General features: G+C 36.6%; 1 protein-coding gene across 1 annotated transcript in view; it reads left to right on the forward strand.

Moving 5' to 3' along the window:
* The window catches only part of itga9 (integrin, alpha 9), an 80,753-nt gene that overhangs the window by 44,816 nt on the left and 10,799 nt on the right, over window positions 1-25,138 (forward strand). The window contains exons 16-26 of the mRNA XM_053501857.1: window positions 10,658-10,810; window positions 11,416-11,492; window positions 12,118-12,265; window positions 16,535-16,621; window positions 17,937-18,016; window positions 18,165-18,254; window positions 19,070-19,178; window positions 19,293-19,400; window positions 23,916-24,041; window positions 24,286-24,405; window positions 24,578-24,673. Coding sequence (XP_053357832.1) covers window positions 10,658-10,810; window positions 11,416-11,492; window positions 12,118-12,265; window positions 16,535-16,621; window positions 17,937-18,016; window positions 18,165-18,254; window positions 19,070-19,178; window positions 19,293-19,400; window positions 23,916-24,041; window positions 24,286-24,405; window positions 24,578-24,673 — 1,194 coding nt within the window. The remainder of the gene's footprint in view (window positions 1-10,657; window positions 10,811-11,415; window positions 11,493-12,117; window positions 12,266-16,534; window positions 16,622-17,936; window positions 18,017-18,164; window positions 18,255-19,069; window positions 19,179-19,292; window positions 19,401-23,915; window positions 24,042-24,285; window positions 24,406-24,577; window positions 24,674-25,138) is intronic.

The following is a 25,138-nucleotide window of genomic DNA, read 5'->3' on the forward strand; positions in this document are numbered from 1 at the left end:
TTATAATATTCATGATTAAATCTTAATGCAGTGGTTCTCAAAGTGTGGGGCGCGCCCCACTAGTGGGGAATACAGATATGACAGGTGGGGCGCAATGAACGGGAGGGAATTAGTGGAAAATAATAGGAAAGTACCTATTCTAATTCATGCTTTTCTTTATTGATTTATTTAATCTTTATTTTCTTTATCGGACACTCGAAACTAAATAATGACACACAAAGAAATGGATCATTAATACAAGTAAATTAAAATAACATCAAAGAAAAAGTGGAACCATAGTGCAACAATAACGGTTTAACGTCGGCATGTTAATTGCAGAGGAACAATATATAAGGTAACATTCGGTATTATATATGTAGTTTCATTTATTCCCATGTGTATGCTGATGTTTCTGTATTTTTGTTAAACATTAATATTTTATCAGGCAGTATTAGTCTGGCATTTCTAGTTTCCAGTGTGGTAACAAAGTTGCTTTTTGATCCTTCAGGCGCCGAACAGAAGGGAAGATCAATATCGTTCTACGCTTTTTGTTGGTGTGCGGCATTTTGCGATGATCCCTAAATCATTCGTTGCGCCGTAGAGAATAATGGTGTTTATGCTTTTAACCATGTATAATTTAAAGCGAAAGTAGCTTAAAGACAGTGTAGAGAGGAAATATATATATGTGGGTATCTTATTTGCGGGTTTATTTACACAGCTATTGAATTCGGAGATGCGAATATCAAGCTAACTTTACCGCGGAAACAAACAGGTGTTAAGCGCTAAAATGCCCCCCTGCCACGGATTGCCCCCCTACATAATCTCTATCAAATATTATATTAGGACATGCATTCAAAGGTTTATTATTATCGAATATATTATTACTATAATTAACCCTAGGCACGTGACACTCGTCGAGACGATTAATACAAATCCCCCAAAGTGATTATTTTATGGCACATTTATTTTGCAGGGGTTTGTCAATGTACAAACTACAAATTATTTATCACAAATTACACTAAATAAATTGTGTTTGTGGTGAAAAATTACAGGAAATTATTTTTATTATAAAATAAGCAATATAAAAATATACATGTGGTATATGAAAAAATATATAATTTATATATTTTCCCCCTATACAACATTTTTTTTATATTGCTTACTTTATAATTAAATTCATTTGTTATAATTTGTAATTTGTAAACCATAAACCTATGAATTTAGGTGGGCAATCCGTCGGGGGCATTTTAGACCATAACACAGTAGCGTACTGTATGTAGTGAGCATAATAACGTCAATGGATACATTTGTTACATGGACCACAAAAAAGCAGGTGATTTAGCATCATCAGCCTAATCAACCAAAAATCCAGCCGAAAGGAAAACATGATGAAGCCTATGTTGCGCTTGGATTCATGGTGGGGATGGTGAGGGCAGAGGAGAGACCTCTGTGTGTTTTGTGTCTTAAACCGCTGGCAGCAGACAGCACGAGACAAAGTAAGAAGACACTTATCGACAACACACCCCAGTCACGTTAATAAGCCACTTAACTTTTTTGAAAGAAAGCTCTAGATAAGTGACAAAGTAAGACTGTTATAACAATTGCACGTGTATTTTATCTGTTTTGAACTTGGTGTTATTTGATCTTACTGGTTTAGAAATTGATTTTTCAATAAATAGTACACTTGGCCGTTTTCGTTATCATTTTGTTGACAAGTAAGCTTGAAAATTCGCCAACCCCCTTAAGTGGGGAATGACAGAAAATGTTTGAGAACCACTGTCTTAATGTATACACTAGGAAATTCATGATTTAATTTTACTATGGTTTAATGAACTCCCTGACCTTTCTTGCAGTCACTGCACAGTTTATACTATACAATGTGTAGCAGCTTTTTAGTATTTCATAAGTATAGAATGATTTTAAAATAACAGGACATCCTCCTGTTTACAGGAAAAGGAGGATGTCCTGCTGATTGAGTCTTTAAACTACTAAATGGATTTAACACCCATAATGACCATATGGTGAAAAACAGGCCTTGATCGTATCCTTATTGCACAAATGGGAAACAGCAAGTGTGTTTCTAATTTATATTTACACCTGGAATTGGGAGGTGTAATTTTGAAGTGAAACACTTGATTGTTTGAACAGAAGATTCCTGTTTTAGACATACTTCTTACACTCTTTATATTGAAAGGGCAAACAGAGTTAAGGATGATAACGTCATGTACTGACAGCCTCCATCAGTCACTAGACCTTGTTCAAGATTACTTCCATAAAAGGACCTGATCCCAATCCCCCTCCTCAAATATGTTTTTTCTGGGTAGGTTTTCTACCCCCTTCCTTAAATGTGCTTTTTTTCTGTTTGCAGTCTGTTGTTTGTATCCTCTCTTTTGATTAGCCAAACTGAGAACATAACTAGACATCTCAAAGAGCAAAAAGTATCGATTAGAATACATGGATTAAGATGTGCAAAGGATTTTATTGACTAGTATACAGTATAGTGAGCTGCCTAATTTAACTTGAGGGGACCCACCTGCTTAGTATGCAAGTGGAACTTGAGGCATATTTATTATTGAAGGAAGTATATCCTTCTAAGGGGAGCACTAATTAGGATACATCAGATTAAAGTGATTATACACTATGTGTTTATAAAGAAAATAATAATGCATTTTAAACATAATGCAAGTCAAAGCTTCTGTATTTTGTAATTCTTCCCAATGAAGAGGTTTCTGTGACATGCTGTCATTATTAAGCATTTTTTCTGCGTAATCAGAAAAAAATCAGGGGGAGTACAGTACCATGCATCTTAGCAAATGTTTAATAAACCAATTGTTTTTCATTTGTATTATGGAAAATCTAACCTTTTTTACAAAGAAGGTAATATGGTCATTAATCCAAACTTTTTACTCATTTCACATTTTCTTGTTTTGTTTTTAAATAAAAAAAATCTTAAAAGTAATTCCCAGATTTGCAGATTCCTGGACTGTATGCAAAATGCTTTGAAGAGTCTGTGATATGGTAGAGTTAAGAGAGGGAAAAGGACAGCACCACAGATGGAATGAGTTGTCGGCCTATTAGTGTGGACATCCTCCTAAACACTAAAACACTGTGTTCCATGTGGCCTGTATGCTCTTATCCACTGCCGGGACATGAGTGACCCTTTCCCATGGGAAAAATGCTGTTCTGTCGGTGCTGAAAATGTTCTATGGGCCTGTGAATATTGTCTGTATGAGTGTAGGTCTTCTTCTTTGCTTAACTCACAGCTTTTGGAGAGCTTTTAGTTTGATTTGCTTAGAAAATGAAACATTTCTGTATACTGGCTAATAACTAAGGAATGAGTATCTGTGTTTAATCATGAGTTTCATATGTGCTTAGGTATTTTGGAGAGCAATTTACACCAGTGTGCTGTTCATGCCTCCCCTCCCCAAAACTAAAACATGGATAGGATTACCTGTTGGTTTGGAATTTGCTGGCCTTAAACCCAGAATTGAGAGCTGGGAATAATGCATTGCTGTCATAATATTATAGGTATATGCAATAAATCAATGCAAGTCATAAATGTGCTGATATTGTTAGTACATTTGTACAATTTGTTAAATTTCACATGTAAGGACTCAAAAGGTGAAAATCTCGTAATATATATATATTTTTACTGTAGTGTAGTTTGGTTTTGGAATGTGCATGGGTTTAATTTAGTTTTTCATCACAGTAATTTATTTACAGAGGACAAGAATATTTTAGGAGTTGGTCTATATGGGCTGTTTTTATCATAGTTTCTTGGAGTTCTTTTTTCTGGATAATTTACAATTATTCTAGATTGTCTGTATGAGGGGGAAATCAGTTCCTGCTTCATCATAAATGTATTTGTGGGATTTAAACAGATATTTCACTTTAAAGTCTTTAAAACAATACTTGACACATCACTTAGCTTTTTTCCCTATAGGATGGGTTATGGAATTTGGTTATGTTTTGCTGCACAATCTTGGATTTTAAAGTACAAAGTATTTTAAGTCTCAAGAAAGAGGTTTTTTCTAAGCACACATTAATAGCATTACTATGCTATCCAACTGTAAACAGGGACACAGCCTTGTGTCCAGGCATGATCTGGGTGTGCCTGGCTGACCTCACCCCACTCACTCTCTTGGTAACTGAAACACACTGCCAGCATAAAGGAAGAAATTGTGCAATGAGACCATTTTGTTTTTTTGGTTACACTAACACTTTAGTAGTTCAAAACAGAGCTTAGCTCATAGTTTAAGATATGCAAGCTGTGATTGAATCAATCTCAGAGCTATTTCATTCCCTCGCTCAATGCATTAATTGTTTACACTTGGGTGGATTATAGATATTTGCCTCTCTTTTCATAATTTAAAGGCCCATCAATTTCTAAAACTGTAGTCTGACATTTATTTAGAGGTTTATTTTAATCCACATTAGGTCTCAGGAGTTTATGTTTCGCTCAGGCCATTGGATTACTATTGGATAAAGAAAGGAAAAAACTATTTTCTTTGATATTATCCCATCATAATCTACTCAAAGTTGGCCCAATTGAATTTAATCAAACTTACTTACTTACTCTTACTCACTCATCATCTACCCTGCTTTATTTATAGACAATCACATTACATACAAACTTCCATAATTCTTTCGATTGTGTAAAGCTGTTTCGCGACAATAACAATTGTTAAAAGCGCTATACAAATAACATTTAATTGAATTAAATTCTGTATACAGGATCACGGGGACCTTGGAGCTTATCCCAGGAAACTTAGGGCATGAGGCAGGGCACATCCTGGACGGGGTGTCAATTCATCACAGGGCACACTCACACTTACTCTCTCTCTCTCTCTCTCTCACACACACACACACACACACACATACACACACACATACACACACACACACACACACACAACAGGCAATTTGGAAATGACAATTAGCCTAATTTGCATGCAGGACTGTGGGAGGAAACCGGAGCACCCGGAGGAAACCCATCAAGCACAGGGTGAACATGCAAATTTTATGCACACAGATCCAAGGCAGGAATCGAACACAAACCATGGAGATGCGAAGGGTCAGTGCTAACCACCACTAAGCCATTATGGTGCCCAAAATAACTCTACCTTTTAAAATCAATAATACCTGCAGTGTCCCAAAGTCTGTAATGCTGGCAAATTAAAGTAGCTACAGCAAAGTTCATGCTGGTTTGGTCACTTTGGTCACCTACAATGCCATTTGAATACCTGATAATATTCGTCCCAGTGGGAATTATCCTACACTTTGTCATTAAGCCAGTCAGTAAATAGACAGCTAGGTTTCTCAGCAAAGTTACACTTTAATATGAGATTAAACAAGATTAAAAAATGAATGATAGAAGAAGCTCTTGCTCTTTTGTTTTCAGGAGCTAACAGCAAAACTGTTATCTGTCATGTTTAAGATGGTATAAAATATTTTTATCCTATTTAACATACTGTAATGCAAACTGCACTAGTGCTGGCACGGTTGTCCTTTGACATTAAAGCAAACACAACTGCCTAGTTCTCATAGGATTAATAATTGTAACATGAATCAACAAATTACTGTAACATATTTCAAAACAGATTTAATGTGTTTTTAATGTGTTTTAGGATGAACGAATAAATTAATTTATAGCACTCTTACCATGCTTTAGAGCACATCTTTCAGATTAAGATACATATAGTTGATATTTTAGGTCTATTATGTTACTCAAATGTTCTCATTTGTAAATGTAAAATGTGTTTAATGTGTTTAAATACACGACTGTTAAATAAATCATGGCAAAAAAACAGTACACTTTTAGGAAATCCTTTGCTTTAAAATGGAAACCACTGGCCTAAACAGAGTGCACTTTGGCTAAACACCTGATTGGCTTATGCTTGCTATGTGGTACATAAGGAACAGTTGTTTGGGGGGGATTTGTTCCAATTTAGCAGCTTTTAACACTGGGGCACAGATTTTGCTTTTGATTGGATTAAAAAAAACGTTGGTGGTAATGAAATGTTAATATGATTTTATAATGCCATGAATAGTAAACACTGTAAATGCATTTCTAGTGGCATTATCAGATTTTCAGCACTTTCAGATAGGAATGTAATACGTAAGTGCTACTGGAAGTAAAAGTCTGATTAGAAGATACACAGCTTTGATTTATTCACTTGTCTGTTTAGTTTATCTTTTAAAGCTATGTTTGCATGTATGTTTTCTGCAATTGAAGCTTGTATATGCCCAATTTCACTGGCCAACAAAGGATCCTTTATGCCTTTCTATTCTCATGTGGCCTAGTAAAAATGGCAGTAGACTACTAGAACTCTCTGCTGATCTCTAGATGTTGAGGTCATAATATTAAGTGGTCCCCAGGGCAGAGGTCATTGGCAGGGCAATTCAGGAGGCCAATATATGCCTTTGCTTTCATTGTTACTGGAACTAGGAACTAGTAGGCTATTTTTATCTGCCTATCACAACCTCATATATATGTACTAAAAAGTGCATTATTAATTTTATTTTTGCAGCACTCTGCTTCCTTTAGTCACTTTTGTTCATGTACTGCATTTTTTTCAATTACATTATATGACCAAAATTATGTGATGGCCGTTGTTAAAAGTACTGTATATATAAAACTGAATTAAATTAAGAGGGGGTTGAGGTCAGGGCTTTGTGCAGGCTGCTCACCATATTCCACATTAACTCATACATGAGCCATCCACAAATATATCATAAATGTGCACACAGTTGTCTAGAATGTCTTTGATTGCTGTGACATTAAGATTTAATTTAACTAGATTCAAGGGGCCCAAACTTGTTGTAGTAATGACAATGCTGGATGCTGGATCTATAAGAGGATAGGTGTTAGTGGTAATATGAACTTCATTTCGTTATTGGAGGCTTAGGTACAAAACCGTACCTGAACAGATGGCTGCCACAGCCAAGTCCAGGACCATTTTTATGATAAAGTGTAACCGTCCCCAATCCCTTCTAAGCAGACCACATGTCCAACCAGAAACAGGGCACCAGGATGAGTTACACAGGTCCAGAAGACTGAAAGGATCGGGATGCAGCTCAGGAGCGCCATGTGTAGCGTGACAGAGAGAGAGAGAGAGAGAAAGAGAGAAAACAGTTAGGTATAGTTACAGTCACAAAATTTAAAAGGTGAAAGTATATTTAGTACAAAGTACAAGCTAGGACACTGACAGCATAACTACAAGGTAGAGCCAAGTGCAAAAAGCCTAGACTTAAACACTGAGACTGTGTCTTAGTCCCAAACATTAATTGGAAGGCTACTCCATAACCATGGGGCTTTGTAAGATAAAGTTCTCCCTCCTTCTGTAGTTTTCATAAAACAGGGTACTGACAAGCAGCCTGCATCCTTTGATCAAGGTAGGCGGTGGATAGTAAAAACACTAGCAATTCACCCAGGTACTGTGGCGCAAGACCATTTATTGCTTAAAAGTCAATAGTAGTAATTTAAAATCAATGCAAAATTTCACAGAGAGTCAATGCGGTGTGGATAAGATGGGAGTGCTGTGCTTATAAATGGTTCCAGTGAGGTTGCTGCATTCCAGACTAACTGGAGCTTGTTTATGCACCTAGTTGAACTTATGTAAGATTATATATTAAAATAATCCACCCTAGAGGTGACAAAAGCATGAACTAGTTTTTATGCATCATGTAGTGACAATATATTCTTTATCTTGGCAATATTTCTAAGATGAAAGAAGGCTATCCTAGTAATATTATTTTCATGAGCTTTAAAAGGAAGACTGGAATAAAAAATTACACCAAGGTCTTTTTTTCCCTTGGCAGGACAATTCAGGAGGCACAAGTGAAACAGAAATGCCTAAATGTAAATGTGTATGTTTGTGTGTAGAGTTGTGTGTAGCTTACTTCTAACTGCACGCTGTCCTTGTGCCAGTACTTCTGTCTTTTGAATTCCATTTCTAATATAAATATTTTTAATAAGTTCTTAAATAAATATGTGCTCACCTTTTGACAATATACAGTTTAAATTTCACAATTCAATAAAAATGTATTTATATAGAGTATGATATATTAAATAGTGTAAAATATGTATGAATCAAAATGATCAGATTGTGCCTGACGAGTCTCCCAGTTCTGTATATTCTGTACCTTTTCCTCATATTTTGCTTCCAAAGTTGTGTCCAGACTTTCTTGTACTGTATTTGTAATGTAGTCTTGAGATATACTGTAGGCTTCTTAAAGGACTCTGGTTTTCATTTTAGCAAGTTTTTGACTCTCATTTTCAGTCCAGTCCTTGACCTGACTGGTTTCCTATGTGACCTATGAAACATTTGAGCATAAAATAAATCTAACTTACAGTAAGGCATGAACCAGCGAAAACAGGGGTAGATGATGACAGATGATCAGGTCCGTAATTATGCTGAATGCTGAGTGGTTGGACTAGTATCATATAGTGGTTATTTGACATCCAATTTGCAGGTGGCAATGCTCAAAACATTTATTTATTTATTTTTATTATTAAGTTTCTTGGCTTTTTATTTTTTAATAATCGGAAATATAAAGTTTTCACCTCAGTGGTAGTTTAGTGGTAGGGAAAATTTTAGACCCAGTATTTAACCCTGCCGAGGAAATAATGGGTGGGGAACTATAGGAAAAGCAACTGATAAAACAAAGAGAAATGGAGAATGGGAGAGGAATTAGCTGAAGGTACAGTATACAAAAGCATCAACATGACCTGTGTGATACAAAGAGATTGCAGAGTATGCATTATCCGACATCACTGGTTTTACGTTAAGAGGCACAGAGCTGCTAAAAGGGGCAGTTTGTTTTTGTTTCCTCTGTGTGTCCAAAGACAATGAAACTGATGAAAACCAAGCCCAACATCTATCTTCAAAGAACTGAGTGATGTTTAATGTTCTGTAGATAGGAAAGAGGAAGCACTAAAGGCTTATTTTATCCATGTTTCACTGGCATCCTTTAACTATCATGGGGTTTTAATCGAATTCAGCATTTTGCTTAAGTGTTTCCAAGTTGTATGCCAAGGAAATTCTACTTTTATAGATCCAGGTTATATTGCCAGGATAAAGAATGAGAGACGTTATAGGCAGAAAAGGCAACCTGCAAAATGTGAACAATGCAAACTTGAGATATCTTTAAAAAAATAAATAAATCAGCTTTAGAAAAAGTCTGTTTTACCCCCCCAAAAAAAGGTTTAAAAAAGCAAGATATTTTTTACATTGTTTCATTACATGCCACATTGTACAGTTATGATTTTTGTTCAGATCTGATTCACATGTGATGATGGTTCACATTTATAGTTAAAAGGGCCTTTTTTTTGACTGTGCATCTGTCCTCTGAAATGGCACGCATGCGCACATTGATGCGTCTTCTCTTAGCACATGTGAATTAAAACATTGCATACGCACAGGAAATAAGATGCATAAATTCCGATCTGCCTGTTGTTTTTTAAGCCGCATGATGGTGTATCGGATATATATCTGATCTAGAACCACATAAGAAAATGACCTAGATCCAATTTGAAAAACATCAGATTTGTGCATTCAGATAGCCATAAAAAATTAGATCTGTGTCACATTAAGATAAAAACATCGGGTTAAAAAGCACAAATTAACAATTTTTATATCCAAGTTGTGTTGGTTATATCTATGTGAATTTTAAATGATTTTGATTAATTGAACCTTTTTTCAGTAAGTGTTACTTTGTAATAGTGAAGCTTCCGAATTGATTTTCAAGAAAAATGTTTTGATATACACAACCATCTGTGCCTGCAGACAATAATTTGCCAAAATGAGTCAAATTCTGAAAACATTGTTTATCTCAGTTTGCTATTGAACTGTTAGTGTTACTGCTGAGGACAGGATTGAAAATGGTTAGTTGTAGCCAATCATCAAGCCTTGATTAATTGTTTGATTATGTGTGCAGGTCTCTATAAGAGCAGAAGTTTTGTCAGTTTGCTGGTCTGGGACATTCTGGTGTGTGTCACAGTGCCACGTGCCAAGAGGGAAAGACAGTAGCAATGGTCTCAGAGATTTTGTTTTGCTGCACATTAATCTGTAAAAGGTTAAACAATTTCAAAACTACTTGGAGTTCACTTAGTCACTCATCTTCTATACCGCTTTATCTTGTATTCAGGGTCGCGGGGACCTGGAGCCTATTCCAGGAGGGTTAGGGCACGAAGCAGGGTACACCCTGGACAGGGTGCCAATTCATCGCAGGGCAAACACACATGCACTCACTTACACACTACAGGGAATTTGGGAACGCCAATTAGCCTAATCTGCATATTTTTGGACTGTGGGAGGAGACCGGCGTACCCGGAGGAAACCCACCAAGCACAGGGAGAACATGCAAACTCCATGCGCACAGAGAGGGGAATCCTGCCTGGAGGTGCAAGGCGACAGTGCTAACCCCTACACCAATGTTCTGCCCTCCACTTGGAGTTGATCTTTATAAAACAATAAAGATTATTTACAAGTGAAAAGAATTTAAGACAGTTGCCAGTCTTCCCAGGAGTAGATGTCCCAGCACATTCACCCCAAGTTCAGACTATACAATGCTTAAAAAAAAAACTGAATAAACCCATGAGCTACATCGTAGAACCTACAGGTGTTTTTATTTGATTATTTGTTCCATTTAAACCTGTGTAAATTTGTGTCCACAGAAGGAAGTTAAGGACGTGTTCGCAGCAATCACTTTTGAGGCATCCTACAGCCTGGGCAAGCATGTGCTGGATGTTCATCGCAAACATGAGCTTGCTTCACTCTCTCCTGTACTGCGTTGGAAAAAAGGAGAGAAGATTGCTGCAAGAAATGAGGTTAAATTTTATAGACCATCCAAGAGAGACATTCAGTAAATTGCTGAACACTTTAAATTATTACTGGCCTCTGCAGCCTGATTAAATAAAGAATAGCTTTCTTTTGCTAAATGCTAAACTTTTTTTCAGTGAATTCAGATTCAAGAAGTTTAATTTCCCAGACATTAATGAATGTTTATTTTTGTGGAATGTGAATGCCTGATGGTTTTATTTGTGTAAGGCTCATCTTAATGCCCACATTCTTGTTAGTCCATATGTTTTACTCTCCAGTACTTTTAGTACAGTACATCAGGAATCGTGGAATTTATCATGGAATTAGTATCCTTCCTAACAAATCAGTTTTTTACTACTTTAAGTACTCTAAAAGCAGAGGTGCCAAATTTATAATTATTCCAACAAAAATATTGTTTTATTCTAGCGGACTGTAACTGTAACTTGGTTTTGGAATCTTTAAAGGTGAACACTAAGCCACCCATGATCAGAAAAATGTCCATGCAGGATCCAAAGACAATGTCTAAATTTTTGCACAATAGCACCCTCTAGCACACAATTTATTACACAAACATTTAACTTGTGTAAACATCCTGTACTTTGTCTGTTTGCAGACTTGGTTTGAAAAGAACTGTCTGTCTGATGACTGTGCTGCTGACCTGAAGCTACACGGCAAATTGCTGCTTTCAGGGTAAAATCTTCTATCTGTTCTTCCGTTCTCTTCATTGTTGCTCTCTTTTTACTTGGCTGCTGCTTGCTGGAGATTGACGTCATAAAGTTTGAGTCTGTGGGTGTGTATGCTGGGGCTCTGACACATGCTTGGCTCTGACTACCACTGGATGTCATCCATCTTCCACCTTTTAAGGAGGTCTAGGAGTCAGCTTTGTAAAAATGTTTTTTTGTTTGTTTGTTTTGTCCAAATGGTGATAGTGTTTTCTTAACGTCACTGCTAAAGTCACATGTGAGATTTTTAATAATTGACTGATTTAAATATTTAAACGCAGGAGTGTGTAAGTGTGCATGTAACAGAGAGAGAGAGAGAGAGAGACTTCTCTCATTCATGATTCAAAACAACATGATATGCTACAAGTGTGTATGCAGAAGGAATATCATGTCTATTTCAACATTAGAGAATCTTAGACACTTACTGACATACTTAAGAAAGTGCATTGCATGCATATTTCATATTGTTTTAATAATCTATATTAATAATTTAATAGTAGTAATATATAGTATAGTATAATATACGTATAGTATAATAATGCAAAACCTTAGCTTCATGTTGCCCTATATGTTCTTTTATGTTTTTCGCTCAGACATCACATCAGGCCCCACCTTGCTCTCGGAGGAGTGAAAAATGTATCTCTCAATATAACCATTGTAAATGCTGGCGATGACGCTTATGACACCAACATCTACCTAAATTTTTCCAGGGAGGTTCATTACATAAACTTTCTGCAGCGGGTGAGTCATTAAAACACAGACACATGTAGCATATCTAGTATTTCTAACAACACAGAGAGAGAGAGAGAGAGAGAGAGAGAGAGAGAGAGAGAAAGTACTGTAGAAGAGGAAGTGCAGGAAACAGGAGGTGCCAGATTTGCTGGTGTAAGCTAAAGCAGCTGGCTATCATCATATTGCAGCCTTCTTTTATCACCATATCTCAGCCTCCAGGAGCATCTTTTAAATTGTACTCTAGTAACATGTGTTTTACTCAAGCTAAAGTTATCAAAACACATTCTGTTGTAAGCACTCGTGTGCTGTGTAAGATATTGGTCACACTGGACTTACTCAGACTCAAACAATGTGTGGATTTTTCTGTAGAGAGGAAAACAAATGTAGGACTGGCAGGCATGATCACTTTTAAGGACTTCTAGTTTCATTCCCTCAATTAGTTTTTTTCCATCTGTTACCCATCTTTAAAAATATGTTTGCACAGAAAAAAAACAATCTGATAAGTGCCTGCCATTTGCTATTTAAAAATGTGATTTTTAAATATATACAAATAAATCATGACATTAAAAAGCACTGACAGGTGAAGTGAATAGCATGGATTACCTTGTTACACATGTAAGGATCTGAGCCACTTTGACAAGGGCCATATTGTGTTGGCTAGACGACTGTTTTGTTAAACCCAAAGTTGTTTGATGGTACAACCCACCTGGAAAGAGCAGTTCATACAATAATCAGCATTGTTCTGACTATTCGATTACTGTACATATGTTTAAACACTCGAAATACTTCAGCTTAGTAAAGAGCCAGCGGTTTTAGATATGACTCCATGCAGAGCAGAGGTCAAGCCAGGTCAATTCCCATGGTGCTATTTCCCGTGTTGATGGACCACATATGAACTCATGCACTTCTTTTGTTTTGTTTGAGACTTCATTGTTTGTTTTTTACAACCTTATTCTAGAGCTGAGCTGCTCCCGCTGATGGATTTCAGAAACTCTCTTTCAGAATTACAATCTTTTGAGGGCAGCTGATGTCTAGACCCACATACGCTGTGCTTTTATTAGAGTCAAAAGTCATATATTCTCTTTATTTGATTTAAAATGATAACGAGCATTCATGTATACAGTTTACATTTGCTTGTATTAAAATAAATTGAAAGGGATTTTACAGCATAAACGAGCAAAAGTGAGACAAAAACATGTGAAACATGGTGAAGACAGACAGCCAAGTCCAAAGAGAGAGTGTTCATATGTCAGGTCTTTCTCACAGACTGCCAGGTGGACAATAAGTAAACAAACTGTCTTCCCTTCTTTTGCCCTTTAGAAAGGGAGTATTGCTGTTTGTAATACAGCACTGTGCAGTCAGGATATAAAGGAAATGCTGGCACCCCAGTATTCCCAGTACTTACTGTATATCTTATAACTGGTGCAGACGAGCACACTTGGTAAAGGTTTAAAAGAAGATTTACCCTGTGCCACGCTAGGTGCCCATGGAGCTCATAATTCTGTGGTGATGATAGTAAACCAAGTCACTTGCAAAGTGACTCAAATATACACCGCCAAAGTATCATAATGTTGTGGTGTCTGTTTTAAAAACATTTTCAAGCTTTCCCATCCCTGTTATCTGAAGGGACTATTTATTGATATATTTTCTTCCAAGTGCACTCTAGTCAAGCTAAGAATAGCACCATTGTAAACTCAGGGACAGGTCAGTGCATCAGGCCCATGAATCATGTCCTGCTCTGCAGTCTTCGAGTCCTCCTCTTCTCCTTCTACACAAAAGTTTGATGAGCACCAGTTGGTCTGTTTTATCAGTGCACTTGTCAGAGCCCTGGTGGCTCTCAGCTCTCCCTAGGCCTCCCATGGATGGGCTGTAGAAGGCGAGCACCATGAACCATAAATGTTCATTCCCTGCAAGGGTCAAAGCCTTACTGTTTACAAAAAGCCAAAGAATCTATGCAGTGTTTGGACAAGCTTCCAAACACACTATCCAGAGGTTTTCCAACTTTACTGTTCATTTTTTTTGGATGTTGTTCTGTGTGTGTGTGTGTGTGTGTGCGTGTGTGTGTGTGCGTGTGTGTGTGTGCGTGTGTGTGCGTCTGTGTGTGTGTGTGTGAGAGAGAGAGAGAGAGTACAATTGTATATGATGCATTTTATTGTTCATTCCTTTATAAGGCTGTCATGAATTCATAGTACTGTAGGTCAGTACAGTAGATCAGCTGCATAGTGTAAGTTAAAAGCTTAACATTTAGGATAATTGCAAAGATGTGTTATTGTAATTTCCCCACTAGTATTCTGAGCAGTCAAGCCTTCTGCATTAGCTAGTAATCCTTCCTCCTCAGGAAGAAATTCAAGAAGTCATAGACATAACCAAAACAATAGCACTTAACAAGCTATTTTTGTCCCATTCATGTTCTAGCAAACAATTTTGAATTGTGCTGTGTTGTATTGTTTTGTATTGTACAGAACTATATATATTTTTATCTTTTTTATTGTCAGCTGACTGGTAAGGATGCAAGTGCAGGGAAAGGAAGCTTTACATTATAAAGCTAGAACATAGAACCAAAACAGGAAAATTGTAATCAGGAAAGAGGCAATTAATAATAGTAAAACAAGACTAGACAAGAGTCACTTGACTAAATAAATAAATAGGTTAAGACCAGGCAACAGAATGCAAGGCTTGTTAGAGCCTGGTAACTAGGTCAGTTTATTCATGTAAAGTTTGTGTATTGAGTCCTTTAATATTGTGGATAAGTACAGTAATAGTGCATAGGTGTTTGTGATAAGTAAGATTAATGTGTTAGCGTCCTGTGCAGCCTTAGTTATAGGCATTGTGGTGTTTGTGGAAATGAGGTAGAGTGTGACAATCTGCTGAACGATGTGACGGTTATATGCATATTTTCTAACTCTTTGTGAGGACCAAAACTCCTATATGGTTCTATCAGAATTGTAGTTGTGCATACACTTGTGACTTTTATGTACACACATTTTAACATAGTCGCTTATTTGACGTGCATATTTTTTGACATTCCTGCCTCAAACAGAGGTCAGACTTTAGTGTCATTATTACATATTTCAACTGATGTAGTTATTCCATGTTTTAACATGTACAATACGAAGGCCACTGCTGTTTGAATCATCAAGATCCGTTGCTGTCATTTAATCAGCCAACCCTGTGGCAGCAGCACAACACATAAAAGCAAGCAGATATAGGTCAAGCGTTTCAGATAATGATTATGTGTGCTGGTTTAAGTATTTTAGAAACTGCTAATTTACTAGGATTTTTAAATAAAGTTGTCTAGAGTTTACAAAAAACAGTGTAAAAAGAACAGTTAATTCACGTATGGCCTTAAGACATTGGCGGTTTTTGTCAAAAAAATTTTTTTTTTAAAGATGAATAGGTCACATGAGAATAACTAGACAGAAAAGCTATACTGTAGTATACTCAAATAACCACACTTTACATCCATGCACCTCAAAGCACCTCAGAATGCACATGAGTTTAAACCATATTTTATTAGCGGATAGGCTACAGCCCACGCTGGTTTCCACTCGTCAGTCAAGATCTGAGGCTACATTTGGCACTGGCTGGGGAAAAGTGGACAGCTGAAGATTGGGACGATCACCTGTCACCTTGAATTTCAATCGTTCTAATTTCCTTTTTTCAATCTTGAACTTTTACAGTAAGAAAATAGTTGAATCACAAATTTTTATAAAAAAAGAGCTTCATGGATACAGTCAGCAATTCAGGCTGTACTCTGAGATGTTATGGTGTGGGAACATTTTTTGGCACACACTGGGTCCCTTGAAATCAATCAAGCACCAATAACCACAGCAAGTACTGCTGCTGAGGACATGGTTCCTTAATAATGGCTCCTTCCAGCCTGATAATGAGCCATGTCTCAAGCCACAAGTCATCTGAAACTGGTTTAAGGAATGTCACAGTGAGTTCAGCATATGTCAAAATTAGAATAGGTCCTCATCAAGTGACCAGTAAGCGCATATACTGTAAGAGCATGTAATGAATGAGTTTTTAATCATTAAAATATCATTATTATTATTAAGCCAATGTCATTCTAAACAGTTTGGGTACAGGTGTGTTGTATTTCTTTGTGATAACAGGATGTAGAACATCTCCATACCTTTAACAAAAGATTGTTTAAAAAAAGCACAGTAGCTGAATTGTAATGTGTCAGGTCTAACTGAATTGGCTGCTTGGTAGTAAAACCTCATTAATTTAATATCTTACTTTAGTGTTTATTAATGTGAATTTCTCCTACAGGAAGAGAAGGGTATTTCCTGTGAACTGATTCAGCTGGACTTCCTCAAATGCAGTGTGGGATTTCCTTTCATGAGAGCCCAGACTAAGGTGGACACAAAAGAGCCACTTTCCCTAAGTAAAATAGATTGACTTATGCACACGTTTAATTAAGTAAAGTATGATCAGTGTGGTTGCAAAAGGAGTTACAAAGATGCAATAAATGCCAGAATATCATGTCAAATTGTTTTGGTTATAACAGAGTGCAAAATGCTATGACCTCCCACAATTTTATCACAATGGATAAATCTGCGTTTCCTGGCACAGAAAATATGCAATTTAGTATCAGTAATAGGTTGGTTGATTTTTTATTTACAACAATAGAAAATTCAATTGACACAAGGATAAAAGTGCTGAGGTTTGTGTCACATATAACATCATATAACGCCATATAACATCCTTCTGGGCATTATCCAGTTATGTGTAAATGTCTTATGCCACCCGTCATTTCTTCATATTTTGCTTGTACACAGCCAGACTTTCTTGTATTTTTTAATGCAGGCTTGATGAATAGTTCTCCAGGTTTCCTGAAAGAAAATGCCAGTGTTACCTGAGGAGTGTCAGAGGAATGTGTTTTGTTTGTTAAGCCAGAGAGTGACCTATGAATCATTCAAGCAAAAAAACAACAACAACATCTAACTAGTGAGAAACAGGTGTAGTCATATGATGACATAGGATCAGGCCGGTGATTAGTATACTTATTGATTAGAGGTGAAATGAGATTGCTGTTGAGTAGCAGTTTGTAGATTGTATACTTAGTCACTCTGCAGCTTGTCACCGTAAAACATTTGTTCCAATTTCTTTAATTTAATCTACATCTAAATTTAATATGAAGAATTGAGGTTTGTTTTAGGACTTTTGCACAGTGCTGTAAAAGTAAATGTAATCAGACATAATGACTGCAACAGCTTCCTCCTCAACACATGTATCTTATATCTCTTGTTTAAAAAACAACAAGCAAAATCTCTCTGCTTAATTTTTTTTCTCGTAAATATGACTATGAAGTCATGCATCATGGCTCCCAAATACATCACAATACAATAGTGCTAGTTACAGTATAGTTGAAAAGTTCTAAAAGTAGAATATGTAGTGATTTTCAGATTTATTTTTATATTGCTATAGACACCCATGTGTGCCTAAGGAAAAGAATTTGCCAAAAATCCAAATAAGCCCAAAATTTTATCACGTTTTGCAGTCACACTGGTCATACATCGACCTTTAATTCCTATTTATTTATTACATCTCAATTTATTTCATCTACTGTTTCACTTAAGAGAGTTAAGTGTACTAGTTGTTTCAGTAGAATTTTTTAGGGAGCTGTATTTCTGGTCATTTTTTTATGTTTGTTTGTTCCTCTCTGTTTTAGTACCATCTGTCTGTACTATTTGACACAAGTCATCTGTCTGGTAAAAATGAAACACTGATATTTTTAGTACATGCCAGAAGGTAAGATTTAATGTGTGTATATAGATATACAGTATATAAAGTATAACATTTCTATAAAGCTAGTTTATAGTAAGTGCTAATGTGTGTAACTTTGTCACTGACTTTTCTGTTCCTCACTGTGTTTGTGAATCTTGTTTGTGTAACTTAGTGCCAATCCAGAACATGAGAACAAACTACATGATAACCTGTTGGAACTGTCCATCCCGCTAATGCATGAGGTGGACACAGCTGTCACTGGGTAGGAGTTCAGTCCTTTAAAAGGTCTAAACACAGCTTGCTTTAAACGCAGCTCAGATAAGATTTATTTCACATTCAACATCGCTCAAGTTTAACACAGCTCACATTGAATACACAACTTCATGGGTAAAGTAACAAATAGGCTATGTATTTGTGTGTAAAGACAGTCTCTTCCTGACTGCGAAACAATAATTATTAAAATGTAAAACAGTATATATATTTTAAAATGTACTATTTTTTTATGTAAAATAGTGATTTTCTAATGTAAATGTATAAAAACAAAATATGCTTTCTTTTGCATATTCATTTGTGATTATTTTGTCTCTGTACAGGCTTTATATTTTCTTTTAAACCCCATGTACAGTCACAGTGTTCAGTGTTGATTATTGTACATGATGCAGCTGAACATTGTCTGAGCAGCTGCTCTGTTTTATTACACAGCTGCTTGTAATAGTTAGGTCTTTTCAAACAAAACAGGTTTAAAACACTCCACTTTAAAACAGCCAGAGTCCTGCTTCAAATATAAGGCATAAACATGACACTAAACTCTAAGTCCTAAAGGTTTTTGATGAGCGTTTTTAGAAGACTTTGCTCTTTTATAGAGGCAATAATATAAAATTTTTTCGGCACCTTTGTTATAATAAAATAGATAAATCTATGCATCTGCTTTCATTTAGTATATAATTACCAAATGCACTGTTTCAGTAATGTTTCTGTTGTTGTCACTTTTGTATTTAAAATGGTAATGCTGACTTTAAAATATTAGATCAAAACAGATACCTACAGGTACAGATATCTGGACACCTGTTTCCACAGGGTGGTTACACCGTCCTCATTCCAGTATGGAAATTCTGTTGACTCTTCTCGCTTTGTTCATCTGGAGGACTTGGAGTGCAACTTCCAACCTCTCAACTTTACCTTTCATGTATGCAACCATTTATTATATTATTGTATACTCAGGAGACTGCAAAGCCTAAAGTTTGTTTGTTTTTTTATGTTCTTGTTAGAAAATAACCGTTACCCAATCTTATTGTTTTAGGTGATAAACAATGGGCCAAGCAGACTGCCAGGCTCCACTGTGGACATAAGGCTACCTAACAGACTGGTGGGAAATGGAGCAGATATGTTCCTCATCCTAGACACACAAGTGAGTGCATCCTTCACCCTGTAACATTTATTTGTGATAAAACTATTTCATATTTATGTAAGGAAATTAAACTACTCTGGTCAATTGAATTTGACATAATTTGTACTCAATTTCAGCACTGTAATTCTTGGTAGTTATGCTTGTTTCATTAACACTAGACTTTCAAATAACCAGCGAAGTAAAATCCGATTTCGCTGAACACCTGCCTTTGTGTATAAATGTGATGATTATCAGTGTAGCCCAGATATGTATAAGTATGTCTGTCACAACTATTCAATTATCATCCAACCTGATTATAATTAATCATTTAATTTCACAATCCTCTGTTTTAGTCTAAAGATTTAAAAGAATTATATGCAAAATGTGTAAACAAACACATTCGCTATGAAAAACAGGAAATATTTCATTTAGGTACATAGTAAATGCTTCTGCCCAAATTTGCCCATTTTCTGCATGCATACACCAATGACCACAGGCACCAACACATTTTTCAGTGTTGTAGTGATGGACATAGGAGAGAGAGTTTTACACTCCTTACTTTCTGAGAGCACAGGGAGTTTTTCCTTTTTTGGGATCTCAGCCACAGATAGCTGTGCCATTATGGGTATTTAAGCTCTGGCTGATAAGGAAATGCTATTCTGTTGTGGAACTTGGGAGCATGTCTATGTGCACTATTAATAAGCTTAAAAAGGGACAGAAGGTCAAAGGAAAAGACAGTTGTGAATTGCAACAGGCTTATTTTGAAATAAGTATGCAGATATAAGCAAGTTTTATCTGAATAATGTTTTGGTTCCTTAAACTGGTCATGATTTGCACACAACTTTTCCAGAGCTAGGTGGTTTCTGACAGTTTACTCTCAGTTAATAAAACAGCATTATGAACAGTAAAACTATATAATAGTAGTAAATCTCATGAGAGCACTTTAAAGAATTGAAAGATTAACTTTGAACAAGTCCCTTTGCAGGATTATATTGGTGTCTCATATACAGTACCAGTCAAAAGTTTGGACACAAAGTTGGATTTATTTTCTACATTATAGAACAATACAGATTTTTTTTTTCAAATGTTGAAATAACAAATATGCTTTAGGCAGTTGAGCAACAACAACAGACAGTTGTTTTTTAAGACACAAAGGTCAACTGTTCTGGAATGGTTCTTGCAAGAACAGGATTGTCAAGTGCCTTTGCAAATAAAGGCCATCTTAGTAAAGCAAGACCAAAACTTACTTATGCTGCAGAGAAGTGGTTCATTTAGAGTTACCAGCCTCAGAAATCTCCAATTACCAGCACCTCGGATTAGAGCCTTTATTGTCATGATTTATGCCCGGTCTGCCTTGTGCTCTTTTTTTCCCACGCTGTCACTTTCTCCATGTGCTCATGTTTACCCTAGTCTGTCTGTATCCTTTTCCACGCCCCTGTTTCCGCCCCGTCTGCACACCTGTCTCTAATCCCCGTCTGATTACTCCAGCATTTAAGCACACGCTGCTTAAATCGCTGGATTATCTTGTGTATTTTTGCCTCGATTCTTTCGCGTTTATTTTTCCTGCTTTCACGTTGCCAAGTCCGCTTTGTTTCTTGTTTTTGCTTTTGGTTTCTCGTCTCAGTTTTGTTTGCCTCGCTCTTTGATCTCCTGGCTTTGACCTCACGCTTTCTTGTTTTGACCACAGCTTTTGTTTCTCGTTTTTTGGATTGTCGCTTCGCTGCTTGATTTCCCAGTTACCGATTTAACGCCTCCCCTTCTGACTACTGCTCTCGTTTAACGATTTGGCCTAAACGCTGCGCTGATTTATCTCCCGGTATTGACCTCCGCATTTCGATCGCGCTCTTGTTTTGACGCTGCTGTCACTCATCTGCGCCTGAATTTACCTCGTTCCGCTCCGCACCGTGACACTTTATGAAGGCTTTCAATATAAATAAACTCTTCAATGAATAGTATTGCATATTTTGGATGCATTTAGCATTGTTTTACAATGTAGAAAAAAATCCAAATCAGAAAAGACCATGGAATTAGAAGATACAGTGGAACCTGGGATTGCGAGTAACGTGGTTTGCGAGTGTTTCGCAAGCGAGCAAATTTTTAAAATAAATTTGAGCGGGCAAGTCTTGGTTTATGAGTACCGAGTATCATGTATTACGCATGTGCTTCCTATTTTGATGTCGAGTGTTACCTAATCACAACTGAGCCAATGTTTTTTTTCTCTCTTGCACTGCAGAATTGTGGGTAATCGTCTCCCCTGTTCCCTCTCACTAGTATAATCAACATCTGTGCATGCATGTACTGTTTACTATAACTTTGTGACCACGTGTGTGCATGTAAAACCTCTTTTATTTTGTGTTTGAATGAGTGTGTACAGCACGAGTGTACTGTGTAAAGCAAAAGAAAGCCTCATTAGAGAGGTTAAAGATCCATTATCTCTCTCTCTAAGCCTGCACTGATTCCGTTTGTGTGCGCGCGAGTCATTGGACACTGTGCTCCTTCCCCCCTCCTCTCGCCTTCACACACACACCCCTCCTCTTCTCGTCTTCACACACACCCCTCCTCCTCTCGTCTTCACACACGCACACACACACACTCTCTTTCTCTCTCTCTAACGGAGACACTGCTCTGTCGCAATTCTTTTCACATGTGCACATATATAGATACACATATACACAGCGCATGCACACACTAACGGAAACACTTATGACTGGATGGTGCAGGTTAATTTGTTTTATTTGTACTTTACAGCAGTGAGTCCATTATTGCTTGCTCACACTCAAGTTTCAGAGGTGTTTCTTGTTAGTTTTCCCGATGAGACATTGTTGCCGTTAGTGTGTGTGTGTGTGTGTGTGTGTGTGTGTGTGTGTGTGAAAGTCGTCCCGCGCAGAGGTCCTCCCCCCTCTCAAATAAAAGAGGGTTACTAAGTAAGACGAGAAGAGGGAGAGGGTGTCGCACAAACACACACACACACACACACACATACACAGTGCATATGTGCACAAACACTCACACTCACACACACACACACAGCGCGTGCGCGCAAACTGTACACGTATACACAGCGTATGTGCCCACAAACACTACAGAAACACTTACAGTATCTGACAGGATTTATTTTTACTTTTTTCAAAGGTAAAGTGCAGGTTAATTTGTTTTATTTTTACTTTATATTTTTTATTATTTTTATGTTGTTTTTTTTGTGTTGTGGAAAAATCTGAGTTTTTCTTATTTTATATGGGAAAATTTGCTTTGAATTACGAGCTAATGCTTTTGATATACAAACACGCTTCCGGACCGAATTATGCTTGTAATCCAAGGTTCCACTGTATGTTCAAACTTTTGACTGATGTGTGATCTGCAATTACATTTACTCCACCACCAGGTGAATTGAATAACATTCATTCTTCATTCATACCAGTAAACTAGTGACAGGATTATGGGCACCCAAGGCTCATTTGTGCCTGTCTGGGGAAAATGCTAGCCCATCAGGACCTATCCACCATTGTGTGTGTGTGTGGTCTTAAAAAAAAAAAAAAGGTTTTAGACTTATTAGTGTAAAGTACATACAATTCTGTATGCCAGGATATCGGTCATTCTGTGTCAACAGTTTTCACAGTGAAGAATAATAATTAAAAGTAAAATATGAATATGATCCAATGATATTTTGAAGTCAAAGGAAGAAATGGATCCATTATTGAACTCACCTAAATTGGAGCACAGAAAACGTTTAATTTAGCACATAATTGTATAAATGTTTGCAGGACTAAAGATTTCTTACATGCACACTGATCCAGTAAGATGTGTGCATACATGTTCAAACTATTTAATAATATAAATAATATAATTTTTTTGAAAACATATTTATAGCTCAAGAATCAAGAATACTAAACTTTCCTCTGGGAAACTTGCTATTGCCAAATGTTAACCCAACCTGGGGCAAACATGCAGAAAGTATATTTTTATCCCAATAGAGGAGAAATGATCAGATTAACTGTTTACATGGCTAATAATTATCTTCTTATTACACCAGGTTTACATCTCCCCTCCTACAGTATTCTTACTTTTTTACTGAAAAAATTGATTTAAAAATTCTAATTGACACTTTAGACACTACCCTGTAAGACGGTTCAATTGACAGTGTACAACTGATTGGAATAGTTACCAAAAAGCATTTGCCTAAAGTCCTGTTTCAAAAACTGCACACATACACAGCTACACGGTTTAAACATACTGTAATGTGGGCATTCGCATTTGAAAAAAAAAAAAAAAGAAGAAGAAGATATGAAAGTCCATTTGGACTTATTTTTGTTCATGTGGTTCACTTTTCTTTACTAATGTTATCATCCTTGCCTGTATTGTATTGCTTTCTGTACACTTGTGAGGTTTCAGATAATTTCCCTGGAATTCTGCTAGGTCTAGTCCTGTGTCAGTTTCATCAGGCTTTGGACTCTGACTTGTATTCGGACATAACCCTTTCTTAATAAATAACTTTTAGTCTTGTGTAAGTTTGTGAAAGGCTCTTGTGGTGTTCTCCAGGTAGCCGAGGGCAAAGGAAACTGTACATGGCACAGAAACCCCACACCGTGCATCATCCCTCAGGACAGAGAGAGTATTTTCCATGCCATCTTTGCATTTTTTTCCAAGACTGGCAGGAAGGTCTTGGTAAGCCAAGAATAACATTTCCTGTTCCTGAAAAGTCAATGTTCTATTTAATATTTTTCAAATGCTAAAATTGTGTTTAGAGGTATTTATTTTATTCAGGCTCTATGGTTTTTAACGAACTGTATTTAAATTCACAGCCTTGTTACTTTTAAACCACCATATAATATAGTACCATAGTGTGTGTTGGGTGTATACATGAGAGTGTATGAGACAGTAATATGATAATGATGTCCTCTGTCTACAGGACTGTGACCGGCCAGGAAGAGCCTGTTTAACAATTTCCTGTAGCCTAGGATCCCAAGCTAAAGATGAAGCTACAGTTATTGATGTGCAAATGCTACTTAACACTGAAACACTCAAGAAAGTAAGATCTTATTCCAATATTATTCAGTATGTTCACCACCCAAAAAGTTGCTAAAGTATAATAGCTTTCTATAAGATTCTTAAGCAATACTATGTCAGAATTTACTTTAGAGTGGGACAGGCAGGTTTTCATCCAAATAGAAGTAAATGTGTCCCAATTTGTTTTAATGCAGGACAGTTCCTCAGTGATACAATTTGTTACACGAAGTCATGTTCAAGTGGACAGCCGGGCTATGGAGGTGTCCAGCGGTCTACCAGAGGACATTTCTGTGAGTAGCTGTGATAAACCCAGTAACTTCAATTATTTTTATTTTTTAATGATTATTTTTATTTTAAAAAACTAGTCTGTTATGTCATGATGCTTTCTTTACAGGCATGCAAATATTCTTCTGTAATGTTATTTATTTTTATGTTTGGAAAATTGAATGGTTGTGTACATCATAATGCAGACATGATAAACATTTATAATAAAATTTGTACTAATTGTAATAGCGTGCCTAGGACTTTTCCACAGTACTGTACATATTACAGGTTGTCAAGGTGGTTTAATTATATCATAATCTGCACATGTGGTGATTTTTTTTGCTGATGCTGCAAATGTAATGACCAGGTGCCCCTACATTATCTAAAGCTCTAAGTACAATGAGACTGAGAGCCAGACTGTCTCTTCTGCTGGTTGAAGGCTGATCTTAGTAGAACTTCCCAGTAGATTCAGCTCTCAGCTGATTGAGTTT

Source organism: Clarias gariepinus, chromosome 8 (genome assembly GCF_024256425.1).
Source record: "Clarias gariepinus isolate MV-2021 ecotype Netherlands chromosome 8, CGAR_prim_01v2, whole genome shotgun sequence".
In the NCBI taxonomy this organism is placed as follows: domain Eukaryota; kingdom Metazoa; phylum Chordata; class Actinopteri; order Siluriformes; family Clariidae; genus Clarias; species Clarias gariepinus.